The sequence below is a fragment of the Rhinatrema bivittatum genome, chromosome 7, assembly GCF_901001135.1.
Source record: "Rhinatrema bivittatum chromosome 7, aRhiBiv1.1, whole genome shotgun sequence".
Classification (NCBI taxonomy): Eukaryota; Metazoa; Chordata; class Amphibia; order Gymnophiona; family Rhinatrematidae; genus Rhinatrema; species Rhinatrema bivittatum.
Genome location: NC_042621.1, coordinates 234,339,284 through 234,361,888, shown reverse-complemented (window position 1 = coordinate 234,361,888; position 22,605 = coordinate 234,339,284). Strand labels below are relative to the sequence as shown.

Below are 22,605 nucleotides of genomic sequence, written 5' to 3'. Positions count from 1 at the left end.
TCAGGCAGGGTTAAGAGGGCACACCCAGAGCATAGAGTGGACAGAGGAGATGGACTGGGCCTGTCAGGAAAGCCAGCACTAGAGGGACCCCTGGTGGTGAGGCGGTAGCACAGCAGCCACAGCCGTAACAGTACCCCCCCCTCAAGGCCTCCCCCTCCCCCTGGATCCCATCTGTGCAGGAGGTAATCAAGAATAACGGGAGACCACTCCGGGGGTGATGCGGCAGGGTCAACTCCTTCCCGAGGAAATAAGGCAGTCCATAACCCCACCTGGGGTGATAAGGCAGACACAACCCCAACCTGGGGCAGAAAAATAGTCCATAACCCCTCCTGGGACAAGGCGGCAGGGTTAGACCCCTCCTGGGGTAGCAGAGGCGGTGCAGATTTCCATAACCCCTCCTGGGGTGACAAGGGGAACACAAACCCCACCTGGGGCAGAGAAATAGTCCGTAACCCTTCTTGAGGCGATAGTAGGACCGGTCCGGACCCTTCCAAGGTCGGCATTAAGACCGGTACAGGCCCCTCCAGGGGCGGCAGCTGGGCCAGTACAGCAGGCTCGGATCCTACTCGGGCAATTGTAGCAGGCTCGGACCCCTCTCGGGGCGTTGTAGCAGGCTCGGACCCCTCTCGGGGCGATGAAGCAGGCTCGAACCCCTCTCGGGGCGATGAAGCAGGCTCGGACCCCTCTCGGGGCATTGTAGCAGGCTCGGACCCCTCTCGGGGCGTTGTAGCAGGCTCGGACCCCTCTCGGGGCGATGAAGCAGGCTCGGACCCCTCTCGGGGCGATGAAGCAGGCTCGGACCCCTCTCGGGGCGTTGTAACAGGCTCGGACCCCTCTCGGGGCGATGAAGCAGGCTCGGACCCCTCTCGGGGCATTGTAGCAGGCTCGGACCCCTCTCGGGGCGTTGTAGCAGGCTCGGACCCCTCTCGGGGCGATGAAGCAGGCTCGGACCCCTCTCGGGGCATTGTAGCAGGCTCGGACCCCTCTCGGAGCGATGAAGCAGGCTCGAACCCCTCTCGGGGCGTTGTAGCAAGCTCGGACCCCTCTCGGGGCGATGAAGCAGGCTCGGACCCCTCTCGGGGCGATGAAGCAGGCTCGGACCCCTCTCGGGGCATTGTAGCAGGCTCGGACCCCTCTCGGGGCGTTGTAGCAGGCTCGGACCCCTCTCGGGGCGATGAAGCAGGCTCGGACCCCTCTCGGGGCGATGAAGCAGGCTCGGACCCCTCTCGGGGCGTTGTAACAGGCTCGGACCCCTCTCGGGGCGATGAAGCAGGCTCGAACCCCTCTCGGGGCGATGAAGCAGGCTCGGACCCCTCTCGGGGCGTCAGCAGGACCGGTATGGACCCCTCCAGGGGTGGCAGCAGGACCAGTTCAGCAGACTCCGATGGCTGACTCAGGAAGTCTGTCAGTAGGACTGGTTCGGACCCCTCTGAAGACGGCAGCAGGGCCGGTTCGGCAGGCTCAGATGGCAGAGTTAGAAAGTCTGTCAGCAGGGCTGGTGCGGACCCCTCCGAGGACGGCAGCAGGGCCGGTTCAGCAGACTCAGGCTCTTCTCGGGGTAGTGCAGCAGGTTCAGATGGCAGAGTAGCATGGTTAAAGGTAGTGTGCATGGAAGACACAGATTGTACTGCCGTGGGCTTGATACCTCGAGCCAAAGTCTGATGCTCCTGATTTTGTTTCTGGAGGAGCAGTTTAGAGAAGGCACAGGCAGTTCTAGGACGTCTAGGGAAGGTGCTCGTTAGTGTCCACTTGGCAGCTGTGGGAAGCTGAGCCCTGCTAGAGTTAATCAGCTCTCTCCGTTGTAGAGAAACCTGTTCCCGAGGCTCTAGCACTGGTCTCACAGAAGCCTTCTTGGCCAGGTAAGTCCTGGGTTTTTCTACCCACAAACTGCCAGCAAAAATGTCTGTTTTAGTTGAGCCAGAAACAGAATACTGGTTAGGAGAGCTGATAGCTTTTTCTAATTGCACAGCTGGTCCTAGAGCAGAACAACAGGGGCAGGGTTTGCCTGGAGGTAACAAACACGGGAGACAGGAGCATTTCCACCACCCTGGTTTAGGAGCCAGACAGTTCAAACACTCCTGATAGACAGAAACATTTTTCTTGTTGCAGTTATTGCATGACCAGTGTTCCTGACCAACAAGTTCACAGGCTAGACAGTTCTGATAGCTAGGATAGTTCAAAGTTTGACAGGAATTGCAGGTATAAAACTTTAAAGAAGGAGGCATCTTGAATTAGTGAAAAGTTGACTCACCGGCAGGACACAGACCTATCTCTTCCCCTGGAAAATGTGATGGCTTCGGCATACTGTTACGCTAGGGCTCCGGACAGGAGTCGTGCACACCACCCAGCAGGGTGGCTCCAGGTGGAGAGAGACAGGAAGCTCGAACAGAGTCAGGTACCAGGCTGGGTCAGGGCAGGCAGCAAGAATCAGAGTCTGGGTTCAGGCTGGGTCAGGGCAGGCGGCAAGTGGCAGTGTCAAGTACAGGCTGGGTCAGGGCAGGCGGCAGTCAGCAGTGTCTGGGTCCAGGCTGGGTCAGGGCACAGTAAGCAGGGCAGGGCAGGTCAGAAGGCCCGTAGGCCACACACACACACACACGGAAGGCCCGTAGGCCACACACCAATAGCGGGGCAAGGCAGGTCAGAAGGCCCGTAGGCCACACACACACACACGGAAGGCCCGTAGGCCACACACCAATAGCGGGGCAAGGCAGGTCAGAAGGCCCGTAGGCCACACACACACACACGGAAGGCCCGTAGGCCAGGTATGGAAATCAAGGAAGAAGGCCAAAAGGCCGCACAAGGCAAGGCAAGGAAAGGAAAGGCCCGAAGGCCACGCAAGGCAAGGCAAGGCAAGGATAGGCCCGAAGGCCGCGCAAGGCAAGGCAAGGCAAGGATAGGCCCGAAGGCCACGCAAGGCAAGGCAAGGCAAGGCAAGGATAGGCCCGAAGGCCACGCAAGGCAAGGCAAGGATAGGCCCGAAGGCCACGCAAGGCAAGGATAGGCCCGAAGGCCGCGCAAGGCAGGCTAGAGCAGGGAGCCCAGGTGAGCTCGATGCCGAAGCACCGAGGCAACTGTCAGGCAGGGTTAAGAGGGCACACCCAGAGCATAGAGTGGACAGAGGAGATGGACTGGGCCTGTCAGGAAAGCCAGCACTAGAGGGACCCCTGGTGGTGAGGCGGTAGCACAGCAGCCACAGCCGTAACAGATAGGGCACTGTGTGCAGGAAGATCACAATACCCCTGGTATCAGGGTTAGGGCACAAGTTCTAGTCACATTGACTGATCACATTACTTGTTTTGTCAAGCTACCAACTGTTTCCATTTCCCATCCCCCATATACTGTCAGTAGGAAACTTGGTAACATGAATAAATAAGAGGGCAGCCAATAGGAATACATATTCATTCCTAAACTGACCTTAACTGACCTGAAAAGTGTCAAATTGTATCATTTTCAGTTAGTGCGCACTAACTCCCAGTTAGTGCGCACTAACTCCCGTTAGTGCGCACTAACTCGAGTTAGTGCGCACTAATCGGAAAAAACGATTTTTAACGATTTTTTAACTAAAAAATCGTGCCTAAGACGATTTTCTTGCCCTGCCACACGATTTCTATCGTTAAGACGATATGGAAAACGATTCACATCCCTACTATCTCATCCACAGTACTGCCTTGCATGGGAAACCTGCACCGGAATCCCCCTATACCAACGGGGTGAGAAAGGTCTCCTCTGCTAAGGGTCCTGAGACTGCTACTTCCAGACTACCTCACTACTGCCACCTCTGGTGGTACACTACAAGCTGTCTAATAAAATAACTGAACTCTGTATTTGTGCGTCTGCGTTTAGTCCAGTACTGTGGCGCCTCACGGGGCTCCTCCCTGTGGGCGTGGTCATCTGCCACAGTACCCAAGAATCCACCCAAACACCGCTTACCCATAACAGAAAGATCTTGGGGTTATAGTGTCTGGAGATCTGAATGGAAAACCATACTAATCTGAATTGGGGTTAGTTAGAAGGTAATATTTGTGAATTAACAAATTTGTGCAGAGTTTTAAAAACCAGACAAGTGCATCTAATTGTCTTGAATTGCTAAAGCAATTGCTATATGTTTGTGTAATTACTAATCAATTATGTTTAATTGACCCAAAACCAAATACATTACTTTAAATTTTGACAAATGTTCTGAGTATGAAAATGAATAAATTATACTTTAGGAAATTAATAATTAGAGATTTGAACTAAAACTCTATAGTGGAGAGTAGAGGGCCCAGAGCCAACTCTTTAATTTTAATATCTGGGAAGGGCCTTAGGCTGCTATGGCTAGCAACTTGGTTTAATTATTTTGGGGACTGGAGAAATTGGGTGCTGGGCACTAGCATTTTTATAATTTTTTTTGGGGGGGATGGGGGATATCAGGCTTGTTTTAAGAGATTGGGTCTTACTTAATTAGATCTATTTGAGTATAACTGCTTATGTTTAAAGTTATCTGGGTAAACTTAGCTGAACACCTGTAAGCCGTATAAATTCAGTGGTATAACTAAATTCATCTGAATAAAGTTATCTGGATAATTTAAGCAGAGTATATTCAACCGAAGCTTGCTCCACTGAATATTTGGCTATAGTTATCTAGATAACTTTACCTGGATGACTTTGCCACTCACCAGTCTACTGAAGATGTACCTGCTATAATGCTAATTACAGGTTTTTCCTAGTAAAAAGCATAGCATTGTAAATACACAGTAAAAATTACCAGTTTTAAAACTGCACAAATAAATGGTTTTCCCTCAAAGTCATTTGCAGACATTCTATTTCCAAGCACTTTGTTAAATGCTTTTCTCTATGCACATTTTTAGAAAAAATGGGACATAGGACAAAAGTCAAAATTGTAATCTTTTTAGTACATATACAGCAAAAACAGTAAACTAATAATTCAAATACAATTTTTCTTTAAACTGGACTATACTAACAGCCATACATAAAAATCATCATTTACAAATTATATGACATAACAAGAAATTTTGAATGGGCTTACAGTGCAGCCTAGTGGTTACAAAACAGATCTGTGATACCTAAGTATCATGGAAAGTCTAATTATGTTTGCATTCTCTAGCAAGAAGTAGTTGTCTTTGGTAAATATGGCAACAATTTTACAAGGCTTCTGAAACTAAAACTATCCATGAACAAAGTAATCTGTGTGTAGAATGGATGCAGTGAGCATTTGGAAGTTAACTTTGTAATACTGGGAGTAACCTATGCAAATAGTTACATAAGTTATACCAATTTTCAAAGGGAATGTAAGCATATGTTCACTTTGAAAATTATCCCCAGCACACTTATACTTGCTAATTTGTGAAGACAGATTTTCGGATAAACAAAATACACACATACTTTGGAAATTCAAAAGTGTTAGGGTAAGCTGAAACTTCTTTCCCAATGCCACCCTGGGAACAGTTTTCTTTACTGTGGTTCGATCTTCGATGTGTGAACAAAGGCCTTTCAATCGTACTTTTACACACAAATGTGGGCAATTTTCTCAAATTCAAAAAATCCCTGCACTCTTCCTGTACCTATAAAGGTCATTTATATATTAAAAGATGAATTTTAAAAGAGCTGCATGCGTAAAAATGAGCACCTATGCACGCAAATAGGACATATTCGAGTGTTATTTTATAAACCTAAAACATACACGCACAGTAATTATGTGCAAATAAATTTGCTCATAGAAAAAAGGGGCAGAACAGTTACATGTATACGTTTCTATTTTTTAACCTGAGACAGCAGTGCGCATACGGTTGTTACTTACGCATATTTATACCTGCTAATTATCTGGTGTGAGTCAGAATAGAATTCTTTATAGGCAAATACTGACTGGGTAAGGCGAATGGGTAAACTGGGGGGAGTGAAGGCTGATGAATCAAGAGGGTCTGGGTGACCTAGAAATAGACTGGACAAACGAGTGGACTAATTGGTAAAACTGGTAATTTCCTTCATGTGTATGTAATAAAATTTGATAGTTTACATATGTAAAAACCGACCAGTCTTAAGGAAAAAATGCGAGTTACATTCTCTTGTAAATTATTAAAATTAGGAGTACAAATATGCACACATAGCAGATATCTGCCTTTTACTTGGATAAATTTTGACTTACCTGTGTTGTGGAGCGCTAGGAGAGTGGTCCCATTTCCAAGGGGATTGTGTGCCCTTGGACTGCGGCACAACCCCAGAGAGCTCCAAGGCGGTACCGAGGCTGGTGAGACATGTCCAAGCATGGGAGAAGACTGTAGACCAGGCTCCTGATGACCTGCACAGCCTTGGTGAGGCCAACCACGCAAGTTTGGTCTCTGAGTGGTCCTCCTACCACTCCAAAACCTTTCGGACCTGCTGCTGGGTAACGGCAAAGGCGGCAGGCCAGGCAGGAGACAAGGGTGGATGAAGACTCTGGAATATGAAGACTCAGACGAGGAACTTGGAAGGACTCAGATGAGACTTATTTATTTATTTATTTGCTTTTCTATACCGACATTCATTAGGCAATATCACATCGGTTTACATTTTAACTCAAGAAAAACCGTTAAGACTAAGGTGTCTTAGCATTGATACATTGTAACATAGATAACATAACTTAAGGCAAGGTGACCAGATATTAATAGATTGCAACATTGAAACATAAACATTATAACAGGGAGGGGAGGGGGAGGGGAGGAGGAGGGGTGGGTAGGAGGAGTTATGTACTGGGGAAGAGGGGCAAGCTGGGAGAGGGAGGGAAGAGAGGGGGAGGTTACTTTGGATTAACTGGGAGAAGACATGCGAGGAGGAGAATAGACTAGGGAGGCAGGAAAAAGGGAAAGGTGGGGAGGGAGGAGGTGGGGGGGAAGGAGGACGAAAGAGGGGGCAGAGGACTCAGACAAGACATGGAAGTTGGAAGGACTCGGAACAAGGATTCAGGATTCAGACGAAAGTACTGGATGGGAGCTGAAATGCAGCACGCCCTATACAGCCGCCCATGGCTGGTCATGGACCACGCTGAGCACGAGGCAGACTCCAGGAGTGGAAGTGGAACTTGAGACTGGAACATGTTGAAGATTCAGTAGAGGCCTGCACCGGTGCGTGTCCTACCCAGCTGCCCATGGCTGGTCATGGACCATAATGAGCGCGAGGCAGACTCCAGGAGTAGAAGTGGAACTTGAGACTGGAACATGTTGAAGATTCAGTAGAGGCCTGTACCGGTGTGTGCCCTACACAGCCGCCCATGGCTGGTCACGGATCACACTAGAGCGGAGCAGGTTCTGGCAGAGTATTGGTCATGGATAGAAGCAGACACAAAGGAATCTGAGGGCCGGAATGAAATTCAGCACAAGGGACCAAGACGGAACTTGGCTTCAGGCAAGGATGACCCTCCAGAGACTTGCGCTGCAGATGAGAAGAAGGCCTTGTACCACGAAGCATCCTACACAGCCCCCCATGGGCTGATCATGGACCACGACAGTGGCATGCAAGGAAAGGTGGATGAGGAACCAGGGATTCAGGACAACAAGGTTGGATTACGGAACATTAGGACTGGGTCACAGAACATCAGGACTGGAACACAGAACATCAAGACCAGAGACCAGGAATGAAACATTGAGGGATCCCATGAAGAACAAGGAATGCCAAGCAGGAGTGAAGACGAGAAGTCCTAGGAAGGACTAACCCCTTGCGAAGGCAAGACTAGAGTGACTGCAGGGTCCTTAAATAGGGCTGAAGATGAGGAAACGCCCAGGGAGGAGTCCAGGTGGGGCCCGGGGCATATCTGGCCACGGGCCTTTTAAATCATCAGAAGAGACACGGCCTCACCCTTAGGAACAGGAAGAGGAAGCAGGACCCTGGACAGCGGCCATGCTGCCGCTGAAGCAGGGCTGAAAGCAGGAAGTATGCCCCGGTGGAGAGAGGTGGTGTCCGAGCTGCGAAGAGGCTGACTGAGGGCGTCTCTTGCTGCCAGCGAGGCCGAGGACTCGGCAATGATGTCACCGGTGGCTCCGTGCCGCAAAGAGGAGCACCGAAGTCCGTGGCTCCCTGCCGCGGTGAAAAGAAGGAAACATCAGCGGCCTCCGGGCCACGCAGGTAAGCGCCTGCTCGCGGCTGGACCCGTGAGCAGGAGTGTAGCAGCAAAGTTGCCCCCTACCTAGCCAAATAAATCTGAAAAAGCTCTACTTAAGCAGATAAGTTAGATAGCTGGATAAGTCTTCAAATGCTAGTTATAGGTCTTACTTCTCTGGCTAAGTAGCATTTATGTTTTATTTATCCATCTATCTTTATTAGCAGATAAGTCCTGAACAGCGTTACTTTCATTTATCCATGTCTAAATATATAAAATATCTGATTTACACAGGAAATTATACACTGTGTATGTTGAAATGTTTTAAACCTCTATTGGAAACAGCAGAATATATTTATTTTTCAATCTTTAATGTTTTCAGGCTTTGATTACTGTAATTTTGTTTCTGGGCCTTTCAAAATTATCTTTACGACAATTGCAACTTCTTCAAAACTCTGTTTCTAACAGATTGCAGGAAGTTTGATCACAGCATCCCAATGTTGGCAGCTTTACACTGACTTCCTATACATTCATAGATTGAGTACAAAACTTTAATGTTAACATGTAAGTTGATTGGAAATGAAAAAACTCTGTGGCTTGGTGCTATGTTGGGAGCATATACTATATCCCAAACTCTCTGCTCACAAAACAAAGGTCTATTAGAAAATCCGTCCATTATCCAAATGCATCTGGGTGCATTTGGATAATGGCTTTTTCAGTGGCCAGTCTTATTGCTTGGAACAATATACTGGAACATTAAAAAACCCAGACAGCCACCTCTACTTTTAAAAAATTACTGAAAACATGGCTGTTCCAGTGTGACTTTAGAACTATATTGGTATAATTTCCAGAATGGTATTTTAAGAGTCATCTGTAACAGGACACAAGATTATCTATGCCTCTTCATCCATGGACCGTGGAACATGAAATACTTTACAAACAGTTCAATATGGTAATGCAATGTTTGTATCAGTTCTATTTTTATTTTTATGTATGTGTCCCAAGGCTTGTAAACCGCTATGACCTTTTGTGAGTATGTGGTATAAACGTAATTTTAGATAAATAAAATATTTAGTCAAAGTCGCCACAGCATTACTTAGCTGGATAAATCAAATCCTGCTATGTTCAAAATATGTCTTCATATTTTGATATGCAAACATGTTCTTGGGTAAATTTATGGGTATTTTATATTGTGTGCACACATTTGCGTGCATGATGTAAAATACATGTGCATGCACATCCATATAGCTGCTTATATGGGCATGTGCATGCTTGTTCTAACGTTAAACTCCCTATGAATAGAGACCTTCATATGGCTGACTGACATGTGAGCTACCAATGTCCACAACTCAAAGTATAATCATTGATCTCTACCAATTATTTATATAAACTCCTGAAAGTACCCCTGAAGCAGACCTTCTTGAAACCGGACTTTTTTGGGTTCTGGAGATATTCATTTGGACTTCTAAAATAAGTTTTGCTCAGCTTTTTGAATGAAATTTTTTCATTGCATTCTAAAAAAAGTACATATAAATAATTGGGGGAAACTGATAATTATACTTTGAACTATAGACATTAAAAGCTTATTATAGCTTCATGTGTCAGTTGGCCATATGAAAATCTCCCTTCATTAGAAAGTGAATTTTCAAAGAGTTGTGTGCATAAAAATCAGCACATACATGTGTAAATAGCATATTTGCGCATATATGCTATTTTATAAACCTCAAAATGCTTTCCAGGGCTGTGCCAACATTGACGTAAGCTGCTATTTTATAAGCAATTTAAGCATGCAAATTTGGCAGCTTACTCGCATATATTTACACCTGCTGTATATCTGGAGTAAATGATCAAAAACTTCTTTAAAGTGAATTACTGACTGGGTAGGGGGTGGGTGAAATGTGGGGGTGTTCAGGATGAAGAGCCAAGGGAGACTCAACTTGCAGATGCATTGGGCGAACTAGACTAATTGGCAAAATGAGGAATTTCATTGCTGTACATGTTAGAAAATCTCCCTACTTACATGCGTAAAAGCTGACTTACTGGGGGAGGGGTGAATGCATGTAAATTACGCATGTAAAATCTCCATCCATATATTTTTATAGTTCAACAAAAATACACAAATATAGTAGTTGTACACTACTTATTCAGATAAATTCCAATTTATCCGGCTAAATATTGAAAATGACACTTATCCAGAAAAATTCTGATTTATCCGGCTAAGTAGCAGCAAAGTCGCTACTTATGCAAATAAGTCTTACTAATACAGGCCCAATAGTCAAAGATATCCGGTTATCTAAGCTATCCAGATAGTACTTATCCAGATAACTTAGAAGGAATATTCATTTGCATGGCTGTGCTGTTGAATATAACCAGATAAGTTATATCCGGATAACTTTAGACATGCTATTGAGCAGATCTAACTTATTCAGTTAACTTAACCATCAGGCGCCGGCGAGTGGGGAGGCCACCCTCCATCCTGGGCCTCCGCGAGAACTAAACAACAAACTGAATGGCAGGAAAAAAAAAAAAAGATACGGAACCAACAACCAACAGCAGGAGGTGAGGGAAATTGAATGACTGAGATCTATGACCACGCCCCCCCCCCCCCCCCCGACGTCACTGGGAGCTCTGGCGACGGTTGAAGAGTGCCTCACCATCAGGCCCCGCGCGCCGAAGGGGCACGACAAAGGGGCCCTCCCCTTTGTGCACCCCTTCGTGCAACCCTTGTCCTTGTAAAAAAAAAATATATATATATCTTTTATATTTTATTTAAATTTTATTCCAATTCTTTACCTTTTTTTTCGCTTGTTAATAATTTTAATTAGAAATGTTCTTTGTATTAGACTATGGAAATGTATTTCCTGCTATTCTGTTTAATGTAAACCGGTATGATTTACATCGGATGTAAGAATGTCGGTATATAAAAATTAAAAATAAATAAATAAATAAATAAATAAGGCTGAATATAGGCACTTATCTGATTAAGATAACTGGATAAGCAGCACCACCACGACCCGCCCATTGACTATCTGGTTATCTACTTAGCTGGATAAGTGACTTATCTGGTTAAAGTGGCAGCTGTTGAACATAGCAAGATATTCAATGGCTACCACTAAATGTGCTTTCAATAATCGGGCCCAACTTATCCAGCTAAGGCAGATATCTGGACAAGTTTAAAAAGTGCTACTTATCCAGCTAAAATGGCATTGAAAGACTTATCTTGATCTGAATAAGTGCTACTACTTAGCTGAATACATCAGAATTTATCCGGATAAGTGCATTTATTTATTTGTAAGGTTTTATATACCATCATTTATAAAAAGTCTATCACAATGGTTTACAAGGTAACTGATTAAAATAATATAAACCTCTCATAAGAAAGACATAGAAAGGTATAAAATAATCATGTAGAAACAATAAAAAATACATCAAATCAGATAATAAAACATCTCATAAAAAGACATGAAAGATATAAAATAATCATACAAAATACAATAAAACAAAGCAGATAATAAAAGCATACATAAAAGAGATATAACCAGTTTTAAATTGATTATCCTGCCTCATTTCTGTAATTACCGGTCATATTCGTTATAGAGCCTGCGGAACAGCCAAGTTTTAAGATCTCTTTTGAATACTTTCATATTTTGCTGTAGTCTTAGTTGTTCTGGTAGTTCATTCCAAATTTCGAGTCCAGCAATGAAAATTGCTCTATTTCTCAATATGTATTTGTACATTTTTTTTTTAATTCTGCAGGGTGCATTTCTGCATATTTTATAAACTGTGTGTATCAAAAATGCACAAGTTATAAAATAAAGGTGTAGATTTTCGTGCGGCCATAAACATGCATATATGGGCACACATACACATTAAAAGTTATGCTCTTTATATAAATGATCTTTATAGGGTCAGGAAAAGTGATGTGATTTTTGAACTTGCATTGTGCTGGTATCCTACCTGTTTGGGTCTATTTTCTAAAAGCCCATTTCCAAGGGTAAAGCACAGTCATGCCCATAGGAATGGCTTTTAAAATTACTCTTGCTGCCCGCAAGTCTAAATTCTGTCATTTATTTTCCTAAAAGTTACCACAGCGGACATAATACCAACCTGAGATGGTATAAATCTGACAGACTTTTACTTTCCACTACATCTTGAGCAATAACTTCAGCCAGCTGAAGCACTGGGAGGGTTAAATGCGTGAATGAAATACTTTGTAATTCCTTTACCAACAAATCCAGATAATATAAACTGTACATCTACAAATGAAAGGAAAAAAAAATTAATGTGTGCAAAATGCTGCAATGTCTGTAGTTTTACAGAATCCATTTAACTGAAATTTTTATCAGAACTGCTCTGCAATGATCCAACTTCAGATTTAAAAAAAAAGAACATTTGTGCTAGCTAGACAAGTCAACTAAGAAATATTATGGGTAAAATTTAACAGAAAAAGTTTGCTAAAACATTAAAGTTGAAGAAATAAAACACCCTCACACCTCCTAAGGTCTTCTTATATCTATTACTTAATTCCATTTCTAAAAGTGATATTCCCAATGTCTGAGAGCAACACTACTTGCTACCTTGTTAAAGTGCCAGATCTTTTCATATACCACCAGTAAGTGGTGCCTCATGAGTTCCCATAGCAACATGTGGAAATATCACTGGATAATTGTACATTGCTGGAATAATAGAAGAGTAAACATTTTAAATGCCATCACCTTTCATACATATAAAAAATTGATAAATCCATCTACTGCAACCACTATTTCATTTCATTTCTTAAAATTTATTTATCGCCTAACACTGAAGACCTAAGCAATGCACAAAATAAAACATTCACAGAGAACAACATGTAAATAGTACAAAACTTATTAAAATGTATTCACAACATAAACAAAATCAAAATTCACCGCATAGATGCATTTCACAGGAGGACTAATATAAGTATTTTTTATTCAAAGGCTTGTTTTAACAAAAAGCTTTTCAAAAGGAGTCAAAACTTCTTAATACAGTCAGACATTCTGAGTTCCATTGGCAGGGTGTTCCAAAGAATGGGCACTACTACCAAAAAGGTGGATTTTCTTGTTACTGCAAAGCGAGCAGCTCTGAGGGCACATCAAGTAGCCTCCATTGACAGGATCTTAATTGTCGAGTTGGTTCATATACTTTTAAAAGTGCATTAGACCATGGACAAGAACTCAAATTGATTAACTTAAATGTTATGATCCCAATTTTATATATAATTCGCTGTTGCAATGGGAACCAGTGCAAACTACTGAGAGTCGGGGTGATATATTCATACCGTTTGATCCCAGTAATCAGCCGTGCAGTAGAATTTAACAAAAGCTGCAGAGGATGTCAGTGATTTCAGAGGAAGACCCAAATAAAGAACATTACAATAATCAGAGTAAAAATAGATGCCTGAACAACAGTACAAAAGCCACATTTATTTGGCTGATGTCTTAACCCTGAAAGCACATGTAGTTTAAAAAACCCAGATTTAATTATGGCCTTGATTTGAGGCTGAAAGGAAAGCAAGGAGTCGATCAAAACCCCAAAGCTTTTAATTGGGGCATTAATTGAAAAGCTAAAACCATCAATCAAAATGGATTCCTGATGAAAAGTTGAGTATAGTCTATGAATCAATAAAAATTCAGTTTTAGACATGTTAAGTGACAAATTGTTTTAGTGTAACCATTGTTTGATTGAAGATATACAGATGTGAAGATGTTCCAAAGTTTCATTCCAAGAAGGATGCAATCGAATGAAGAATTGCATGTCATCAGCATAAATGTTGTACCCATCACAAACACTAGCTAATAGTTTAGTGATTGGGGTTAAATAGATGTTGAACAAAACTGCTGATAAGGCAGAGCCTTGGGGAACACCAGACTTTAACAAGGTCCATTGTGATAGGTCAATCCCTGGTTTCACCTGTTGTGAACGTTTATGTATCGAGAAACATACTTTGGAAGTTATCACATTTTTTATGGTTTTATATGTATGAACATGAATGGGAATGAATGGGGTATGTTACTGTATGATTGAGGTCAGGTTTTAGTGGGGCTTTATATATGTGAATTTCTCAGGTGAGATCTTGACATTATGTTATTATGAGATGGCTATACATTACATTATGAATGTAATATTATCTGAACATATATTGGATATATTTGGTTTATATATATTTATTTATTTATTTAACATTTTTTATATACCGAAATTCTAGCAACAATGTTGCTAATCATTTCGGTTTACATATAACATTGGAGTGACTAACATGTGAGTCTTACATGGAACAGGAAAGTGAACTTGGAGAAAATTGAATAAATACTAATAACCAATAACATTAAAACAGCAACAGTAGTAATAGACATGTTATATAGGAAAATTAGGTTCTTACCTTTGCTAATTTTCGTTCCAGTAGTACCATGGATCAGTCCAGACAGCTGGGTTATGCCTCCCCTCCAGCAGATGGAGTCAGAGAGAAAACTGAAAGCACCCCCTAGATATACTGGTGTGCCTCCTGCGGTCCTTCAGTATATGTGATATCAAAGCAGAAGGAATGACTTAAGCACTACACACAAAGTCCCCCCACAAAATTTTTTTTTTTTTTTTCAAACAGTGACCAGATCAAGTAGCCACATCCTGGAAAACAGTTAAAAACCAGAAACAATAAACAGGACACCACAAGTGTACAACAAGAACACTATAAAATGGCAACCAGCCCCATGACACTGTGGCGACCGACACAAGACAAAAAACTGCAATGTAAAACAATAGAATACGAGCGGACTCCCAGAAGCACCAAGGGCGGGCGTCTGGACTGATCCATGGTACTACTGGAACGAAAATTAGCAAAGGTAAGAACCTAATTTTCCTTTCCCAGTACGTACCAGGATCAGTCCAGACAGCTGGGATGTACCCGAGCCGCCTTAACTGGGGTGGGACCCTGAGAGTCCCGCTCGAATCACACTGCTCCCAAAGGACTCAGTAAGAGGGCCACGGACATCAAGTCGATAATGCCTGGAAAAAGTATGCCAGGATTTCCACGTAGCCGCCCTGCAAATCTCTTGACAAGAGACCAAGTGATTCTCCGCCCACGAAGTTGCCTGAGAACGCAGAGAATGAGCCTTTAGCCCAGTGGGAACCGGCTTACCACAGGCAACATACGTAGACGCAATAGCACCCTTTAACCAGCGTGCAATCGTAGCCTTGGAAGCTGGAAGCCCCTTCCTGGGACCGTTCCACAACACGAAAAGGTGATCCGACTTTCGAAATTCGTTGGTAACTTCCAAATATCGCAAAAGAATCCTGCGAACATCGAGACGTCTCAAATCCCTACCTTGAGAAGACTGGAGGTCCTCGTCCGAAAAGGAAGGCAATTCCACCGTCTGGTTGACATGAAACGTGGAGACCACCTTAGGCAAGAAGGAAGGAACCGTTCGTAGAGAAACTCCCGACGCCGAGATGCGCAAGAAAGGTTCCCTACAAGAGAGAGCCTGAAGCTCCGAAACCCGGCGAGCCGAAGAAATGGCCACAAGAAAAATCGTCTTGAGAGTCAGATCCTTCAAGGAAGCCGCCTTGATAGGTTCAAACGGAGCCGCACACAAACCACGGAGTACCAAGTTCAAGTTCCAGGACGGACAGGGAAGCCTGACGGGAGGACGCAAGTTTCTAACCCCTCGCAAAAAACGTGCCACATCTGGATGACTCGCAAGGGAAGAGCCTTCGACCTTACCCCTCAAGCAGCCCAGAGCCGCCACCTGAACTCACAGTGAATTATACGCCAACCCCTTCTTCAGGCCGTCCTGCAAAAACATAAGGATATCAGCCACGGACGAACGTCTGGTGGAGACACCTGCCGTGTTACACCAATCATGGAAGACCTTCCAAACCCTCGCGTAAGCGAGCGTAGTGGAAGACCGACGCGCCCGAAGGAGAGTAGACACCACCGCATCCGAATAACCTCTCTTCTTCAACTGCTTCCTTTCATAAGCCAAGCCGCCAGACAAAAATGATCCGCCAGATCGAAAAATACTGGACCCTGACGAAGAAGATTGGGAAGATGCCCGAGACACAGTGGTCCGTCGACTGCCAAGTTGACCAGATCCGCGAACCACGGACGCCGCGGCCACTCCGGAGCCACGAGAATCACCGGACCGTGATGGGACTCTATGCGCCTTAGCACTTTCCCTACCAGAGGCCACGGAGGAAACACATAAAGAAGAATGTGACGAGGCCACGGAAGGACCAGCGCGTCCACCCCTTCTGACGCGTGCTCTCTCCTCCGGCTGAAGAAGCGCACCGCCTTTGCATTTCGACGGGTCGCCATGAGGTCCAAGCGCGGGGTCCCCCAACGCCGCGTGATGAGAGCCATCGCCTCCGACGAGATCTCCCATTCTCCTGGATCTAGGTGCTGCCGGCTGAGGTAATCTGCCTGAACGTTGTCCTCGCCGGCAATGTGGGTGGCCGCGAGACGCTCTAGGTGCCATTCCGCCCAGGACATCAACAGCGCCGCCTCCGTCGCTACTGCTCGGCTTTTCGTGCCTCCTTGTCGATTTATGTACGCCACTGTGGTCGCATTGTCCGACAGAACTCGTACCGCTCGTCCGCGTACCAGTGGCAGGAGGCAACGCAAGGCTAGGCGGACCGCTCTGGTCTCCAATCGGTTGATGGACCAAGTCGCTTGGAGTGCTGACCAGGTGCCCTGGACTGCACGGGATTGGCAGACTGCTCCCCAGCCCGACAGGCTGGCATCCGTTGTCACCACCAACCAAGACGGGGGTTCGAGGTCCACCCCCTGTAGGAGATTGTCCGGAGTCAACCACCAAGAGAGACTGGAGCGAGCCGGCTCCAGCAAAGGCAATTCTATCCCGTACTCCTCCGAGCGGGGATCCCACCGAGACAGAAGTGCTCTTTGTAACGGACGCATATGCGCAAAAGCCCATTGTACCATTTCCATAGTAGACACCATATGACCAATGACTTGTAAATAATCCCAGACCGTGGGAATCTCGAGCTCCAATAGGCGCCGTACCTGAGTCATGAGATTGAGCATGCGTTGCTGCGGGAGAAAAACCTTGCCCACCAAGGTGTCGAACCGAGCTCCCAGGAACTCCAGCTGTTGGGTCGGTTCGAGTCTGCTCTTCGCGAAGTTGACTACCCAACCCAACTCCTGCAGCTGGTGAACCACTAAGGAGACCGCCCGGGTGCAGGCCGCATGCGACTTCGCTCGAATGAGCCAATCGTCGAGATAAGGATGCACAAGGACGCCTTGCCGGCGGAGGGAAGCCGCTACCACCACGAGAACTTTGGTGAACACCCTCGGCGCGGTGGCCAACCCGAAGGGGAGGGCGCAAAACTGGTAGTGGTCCCCCATCACCATGAACCTCAAGTACCTTTGATGCCGTTCTCTTATTGCGATGTGTAGATAGGCCTCTGTCAGGTCCAAAGAAGCCAAAAATTCTCCCTTGTGGACGGCCGCAATAACAGACCGGAGGGTCTCCATTCGGAAGCGAGGCACCCGCAACGCCTTGTTTACTCCTTTGAGATCCAGAATGGGCCGGAAGGTGCCCTCCTTCTTGGGAACCAGGACGTATATGGAATACCGACCCGTCCGAAGCTGGTCCCGCGGAACCGGAACCACCGCCCCCAGAGCCTGTAGATGAGCGACCGTTTGGGCTATAGCTACTTGTTTTTCTACCGGGCCGCACGGCGATACCATAAAGAGATCCCGGAGTGGACGTACAAAATCCAACTCGTAGCCGTACCGAACCACGCCGAGGACCCATTGATCCGAAGTAATTTTGACCCACTCCTCCCAGAACCGGGACAGCCGGCCTCCGATAACGGGAACGGAGGAGTGGGCCCGCGCACCTTCATTGTGCGGGCTTGATGGCAGCAAAACCTTGGGAGGAGCCTCCGCGTAGAGGCCTCCTGCCACGAAAGGAAGAAGAAGACCAGGCCTGGGATCTCGTCGCCTGCTGCCGCTGGGAAAAGGAACCCCCTCTTCCCCCACGGAAACGCCTTTGTCCCCGAAAGCGAGCCCTGGCGTTACCAAACGACCGAGGTTGCCGAGGCTTATCCTCCGGCAGCTTGTAAACTTTGTTGTCACCCAGATCCTTAATGAGCTGATCCAGCTCCTCGCCAAACAGCAACTTGCCCTTAAAGGGGAAGGAACCTAACCTCGCCTTGGAGGTGGCATCCGCCGACCAACGACGGAGCCACAGCAACCTCCTGGCTGAGACCGCCGAGGACATAATGCGAGCCGATGTGCGCAACAAGTCATACAAGGCATCTGCTGTATAAGCGACCGCTGCTTCCACACAATTTGCCTGCTCAGCCTCGCCCGGAGGGAGCTCCTGCATGGTCAGCAGCTGCTGAACCCAGCGGAGGTTGGCCCTCTGCACAAGGCTGCTGCAAGCCGCCGCTCGGACCCCCAGTGCCGCCACATCAAAAATACGCTTTAATAAGACCTCAAGCTTGCGGTCTTGGAGGTCCTTCAACGCTATACCCCCCGTCACGGGGATAGTCGTATGCTTGACCACAGCCGTGACAGCCGAATCTACCGCGGGTGTCTTCAACAGTTCCAAAGAATCCTTAGGTAAGGGATATAACTTTTCCATGGCTCGATTCACACGCAGGGAAGCCTCTGGCAGTTCCCATTCCTTCGAGACAATCTGCAAGACCTTGTGATGGAAAGGAAAAGTCTGAGGGGGGGGCCCGAAGCCCTGCCATCGCGATATCCCCTGTGGACGAGTCCGCCTCCTGAGGCGGTGTCGTTAATTCCAGCTCCTGCAGCACGTGGAGAATAAGGGCACTTAACTCCTCCTTAGCAAACAAACGGAGCACCTGAGGGTCATCCCCCTCTACGGACCCCTGCTCGTCCGCCGTTAGCAAATCCGGAGCCCCCGGGGACTCTGGAGCGGCCCCTGTATCGCTCAGGTCCTCAGCGCCTCCCCCCCGCGGGCGGGGAGCCGTAGCCCCGGCAGACCCCACCCCCGGCGGACTCCCCCGGGGCAAGGAAGTCGTTTTGGGCACCTTCGGGGGAGGGGGCACCTCCGGCTCCCAGCCGGATTCTGCCTGTAAAAACGCCTTGTGCATTAAAAGCACAAAATCCGACGAAAAAGGCACTGACCTTTTTAAACCTTTCTTCGGGGCATCCGCTGAGGGGGGGCCCCGAGGAGACCCCACATCGGGCTGAGAGCGCGGGCTGCGTGCGTCCGGCGAGGGAGGAGGGGAGTTCTCATCCTCCGAAGCTGAAAAATCATCCTGCCGCTTGGCCAAGATGGCCGCCGCACTCCTCCCCGAGGGAGGAGGGGCCGAAGACCGGCTGCCGGAGGCGCTGCTGTGCCGCGACGCAGAGGGGCGAGGAGAGCGGCTGCGGGCAGCGCTCGGCCCCCCCGAGGGTCCCTCACCCCCGGGAATACATCGGGGGCAGAGACCCTCGCGGGAGAGTCGCGCCCCCGCCTCCCCACATGTCCGGCAAGCCGAGGATCGCGGCATCTTAAGAGGGAGCCCTGCACTGACGGCGAAAAAGGCGCCAAAAAGCTGGTGAGGAGAAATTCGGACAGCGAACGCGCGCCGGGTGAACTAGCCACCCCCTCCGGGGTCCGAAAGGCACGGGCAGGCTTTTTGTTCGGGGTTAAGCAGGGGAGCTCACTGCCTGTCCCCAACAGGTCTTAAATGACTCTTCAGTTTAACTTTTTCCTTTTTTTTTTTTTTTTTTTTAAACCCCCTTCAGGGTCAAATCCCTGGTATTGGGGGGGGAGGGTGACCGGCCCACCGGTAAGCTCTCCCCCAGCCACACGGACACTCTATCCCGGGAATAAGAGGAGGGTATTACCCTCCGAGCCTGCCCCACACTGAACTACAAACTCGCAGCGCAAGACAAACTAACAAAGACAAACAGGCAGACAGAGGACAGAAAAGATGAACTAATTGATCTTGTCCCTTGTCTCCCCCTTTTTTTTTTTTTTTTTCTATTTCCCAGTACCGAGAAACTGACCAGACCAGAACCGCAGGTTATGCCTCTCAATCTGCTGGAGTCAGAGAATATACTGAAGGACCGCAGGAGGCACACCAGTATATCTAGGGGGTGCTTTCAGTTTTCTCTCTGACTCCATCTGCTGGAGGGGAGGCATAACCCAGCTGTCTGGACTGATCCTGGTACGTACTGGGAAACAGGCGATTAAAATGAATCAGTTATGAATAAGATATCTGCAAAATAGACAAGAGGGAAAGGAAATTAATTCTTTAGTTGTTGAGCTAAGAGGTATTATATGGCATAGACCTGGAGAAGGGATTTGTGGAAAGTACTCAATCATAGGCTTGAGATATATCTGTACATTTCTACAATTTTCTATGAAATGAAGTCACTATAATAACATTTGTATGATTTCACTATTTGTGAATATTTTGTGGTCTCTCATTGTGCTATATGAATGAGGAAGTAATGACATCTTTAGCAATCTTAAAAAGAGCAGTTGAACAAATGCTAGATGAACAAAGAACATTGTTCAGTGAAGATATTATGTTACCTAACTTTGTCTGGAGACATCAGAAAAGGATGTCTAGATTGAAGAAAATGGAGTAATAGAACCATTACACCATAAAGGAAAATCAGCAAAGACAAGACTAAGTTTTTCAATTTTCAAGGAAATAAATCTCAAAAAGCTTCTGTAGATGGCACATCAGCAGGAGATGAAGAAACTATTGAAGTACATATGAGATTCTTGGCTGGTTGAAATAGTGCCTTAGGGTTATAACCAATTTGTCTGATTTTTACAGAATAAAAATTTTTTGGCCTCTAAAAGTTTTGATTGATATTCAGATAAGAGGAATCTGAATTTGGCTGCATCATTTGATGAAGGAGACTTCTGCCATGAACGTTTACTCTTTGAGAGACTTCCTTACAGGAATGAGGTCAGGAGTAAGCTATGGCTGGGATTTTTTATTAGTGCTAGGAATAGGTCTAAGAAGGGCAATGGAATCAATCACCGAAGAGTTGAGTCCATCCACCAAGAGATCAAGTTGTCTATATTATCAGGCAGAAAGGAAGCTAAAGAAGACTGTATGCTTTCAATAAACTGAGAACTATCAATGTGTCCACGACATATTTGAGGTTTAAACAATCTGAAGGCATCAGGAGCACTGGGCCAAGTAACAGAAAATCTAATTAGGGAATGATCTGACCATGGAACATCTTCAATGGACATTGAGTCTAAACTATGAGTCTACAGGAATCACTAATGAAGATGAGATCAAGAGAGTGACCCTACCGATGAGTACAAATGTGAACTAACAGACCATCCTAATAAAGAAAGAATATCCAAGAATAAGGTAGAATGGCTTGGTTGAGGGACAGAACGGAGTGGGAAATTAAAATCTCCCAGTATGATCATATTATTTAAATTTGCTTTAACTGAGAGTAACTGTTCAAAAAAAAGGGAATAAATTAGTCTGTAATAATTTAGGAGGACAATATGTGAGACAAATGGAAAAACCAGTGGTATAAAGAACCAATGTTTCATTTGGTGAATTACCACTTATATTCTCAAATTTGGGATTCCAGTTTTCCTTATATATAATTAACAGACCCCCACCTCTACCCTTTTTTCTAGTTTGAGAAAAACAAGCATAATTGATTGGACAAATTTGATTAAGGATAATAGAATCTGAGGCAAGTAACCAGCTCTCAGTCAAACAAAAACAATCTGGTTTTTCCTCTTGAATTAAATAAAAAACTAACTGAAAATTGTTTTGATAGCTTGGATATTAATCAGCATGATCTTAGCATCAACAAAAGTAGGCATATAAGATTTAACAGAAGGACAATGCAAATCAAACAAGATGGCTGATGAGGCATATATGGTTGTTCGATACTTGCAAGATCACCATATCTACCCTGGCCTGTAATTACTGGAATAATATAACTCACAGACTTTGAAATATCCACAGACAGCTGACCAGGATCCATTGCCTTATCAGCACTTATTGTGCACGAAGATACGAACAAAGGAGCTCCTTTGTCGCACTCCTTTGTGTGTGCGCACCACTGGCGTCGCTTGCCAGCACTTGACCCCCCCATGTGGATGACATCAGCGAGGGGTGTGGCTTGAGGCCAGAGCTGTCATCAGAACTGGTGGTAGTGGGGCCAGCAGGACACCTTTCTCTTTTCCTTCAGCAGGGCCAATCGGTGGGAAATGGCTCGTTATTCCAGAAAGAGGAGGAGAACTGAAGAAACAAGTCCTCCTCCAGCGTCAATCGCTGACTCTTTACCCCCCTCTTGCGTGGATGACATCAACAGGGGGGGGGTCATGGCCTGAGGCCGGAGCTGTCATCAGAGCCCGCGGTAGCAGGAACAGCAGAGTGCCTTCCTCGACTCTCTCAGTGGGGCAAAATGGTGGGAAACGGCCGGTTAGTCTGTTTAAATGATTTGCAAAACAAAGACCTATATACTTACTTTCTGTACATGCAAAGATATTTTTACTTCACATCTTGAACATATTAGGGATGTGTATTCGATTGAAACA

General features: G+C 46.1%; 1 protein-coding gene across 2 annotated transcripts in view; it reads right to left on the bottom strand.

The window, feature by feature from the left end:
• Positions 1 to 22,605, bottom strand: part of CFAP46 (cilia and flagella associated protein 46) — an 831,934-nt gene that overhangs the window by 341,058 nt on the left and 468,271 nt on the right. For both annotated transcript variants that reach the window (XM_029609979.1, XM_029609980.1), the window contains exon 33: positions 12,179 to 12,327. In XM_029609979.1, coding sequence (XP_029465839.1) covers positions 12,179 to 12,327 — 149 coding nt within the window. The remainder of the gene's footprint in view (positions 1 to 12,178; positions 12,328 to 22,605) is intronic.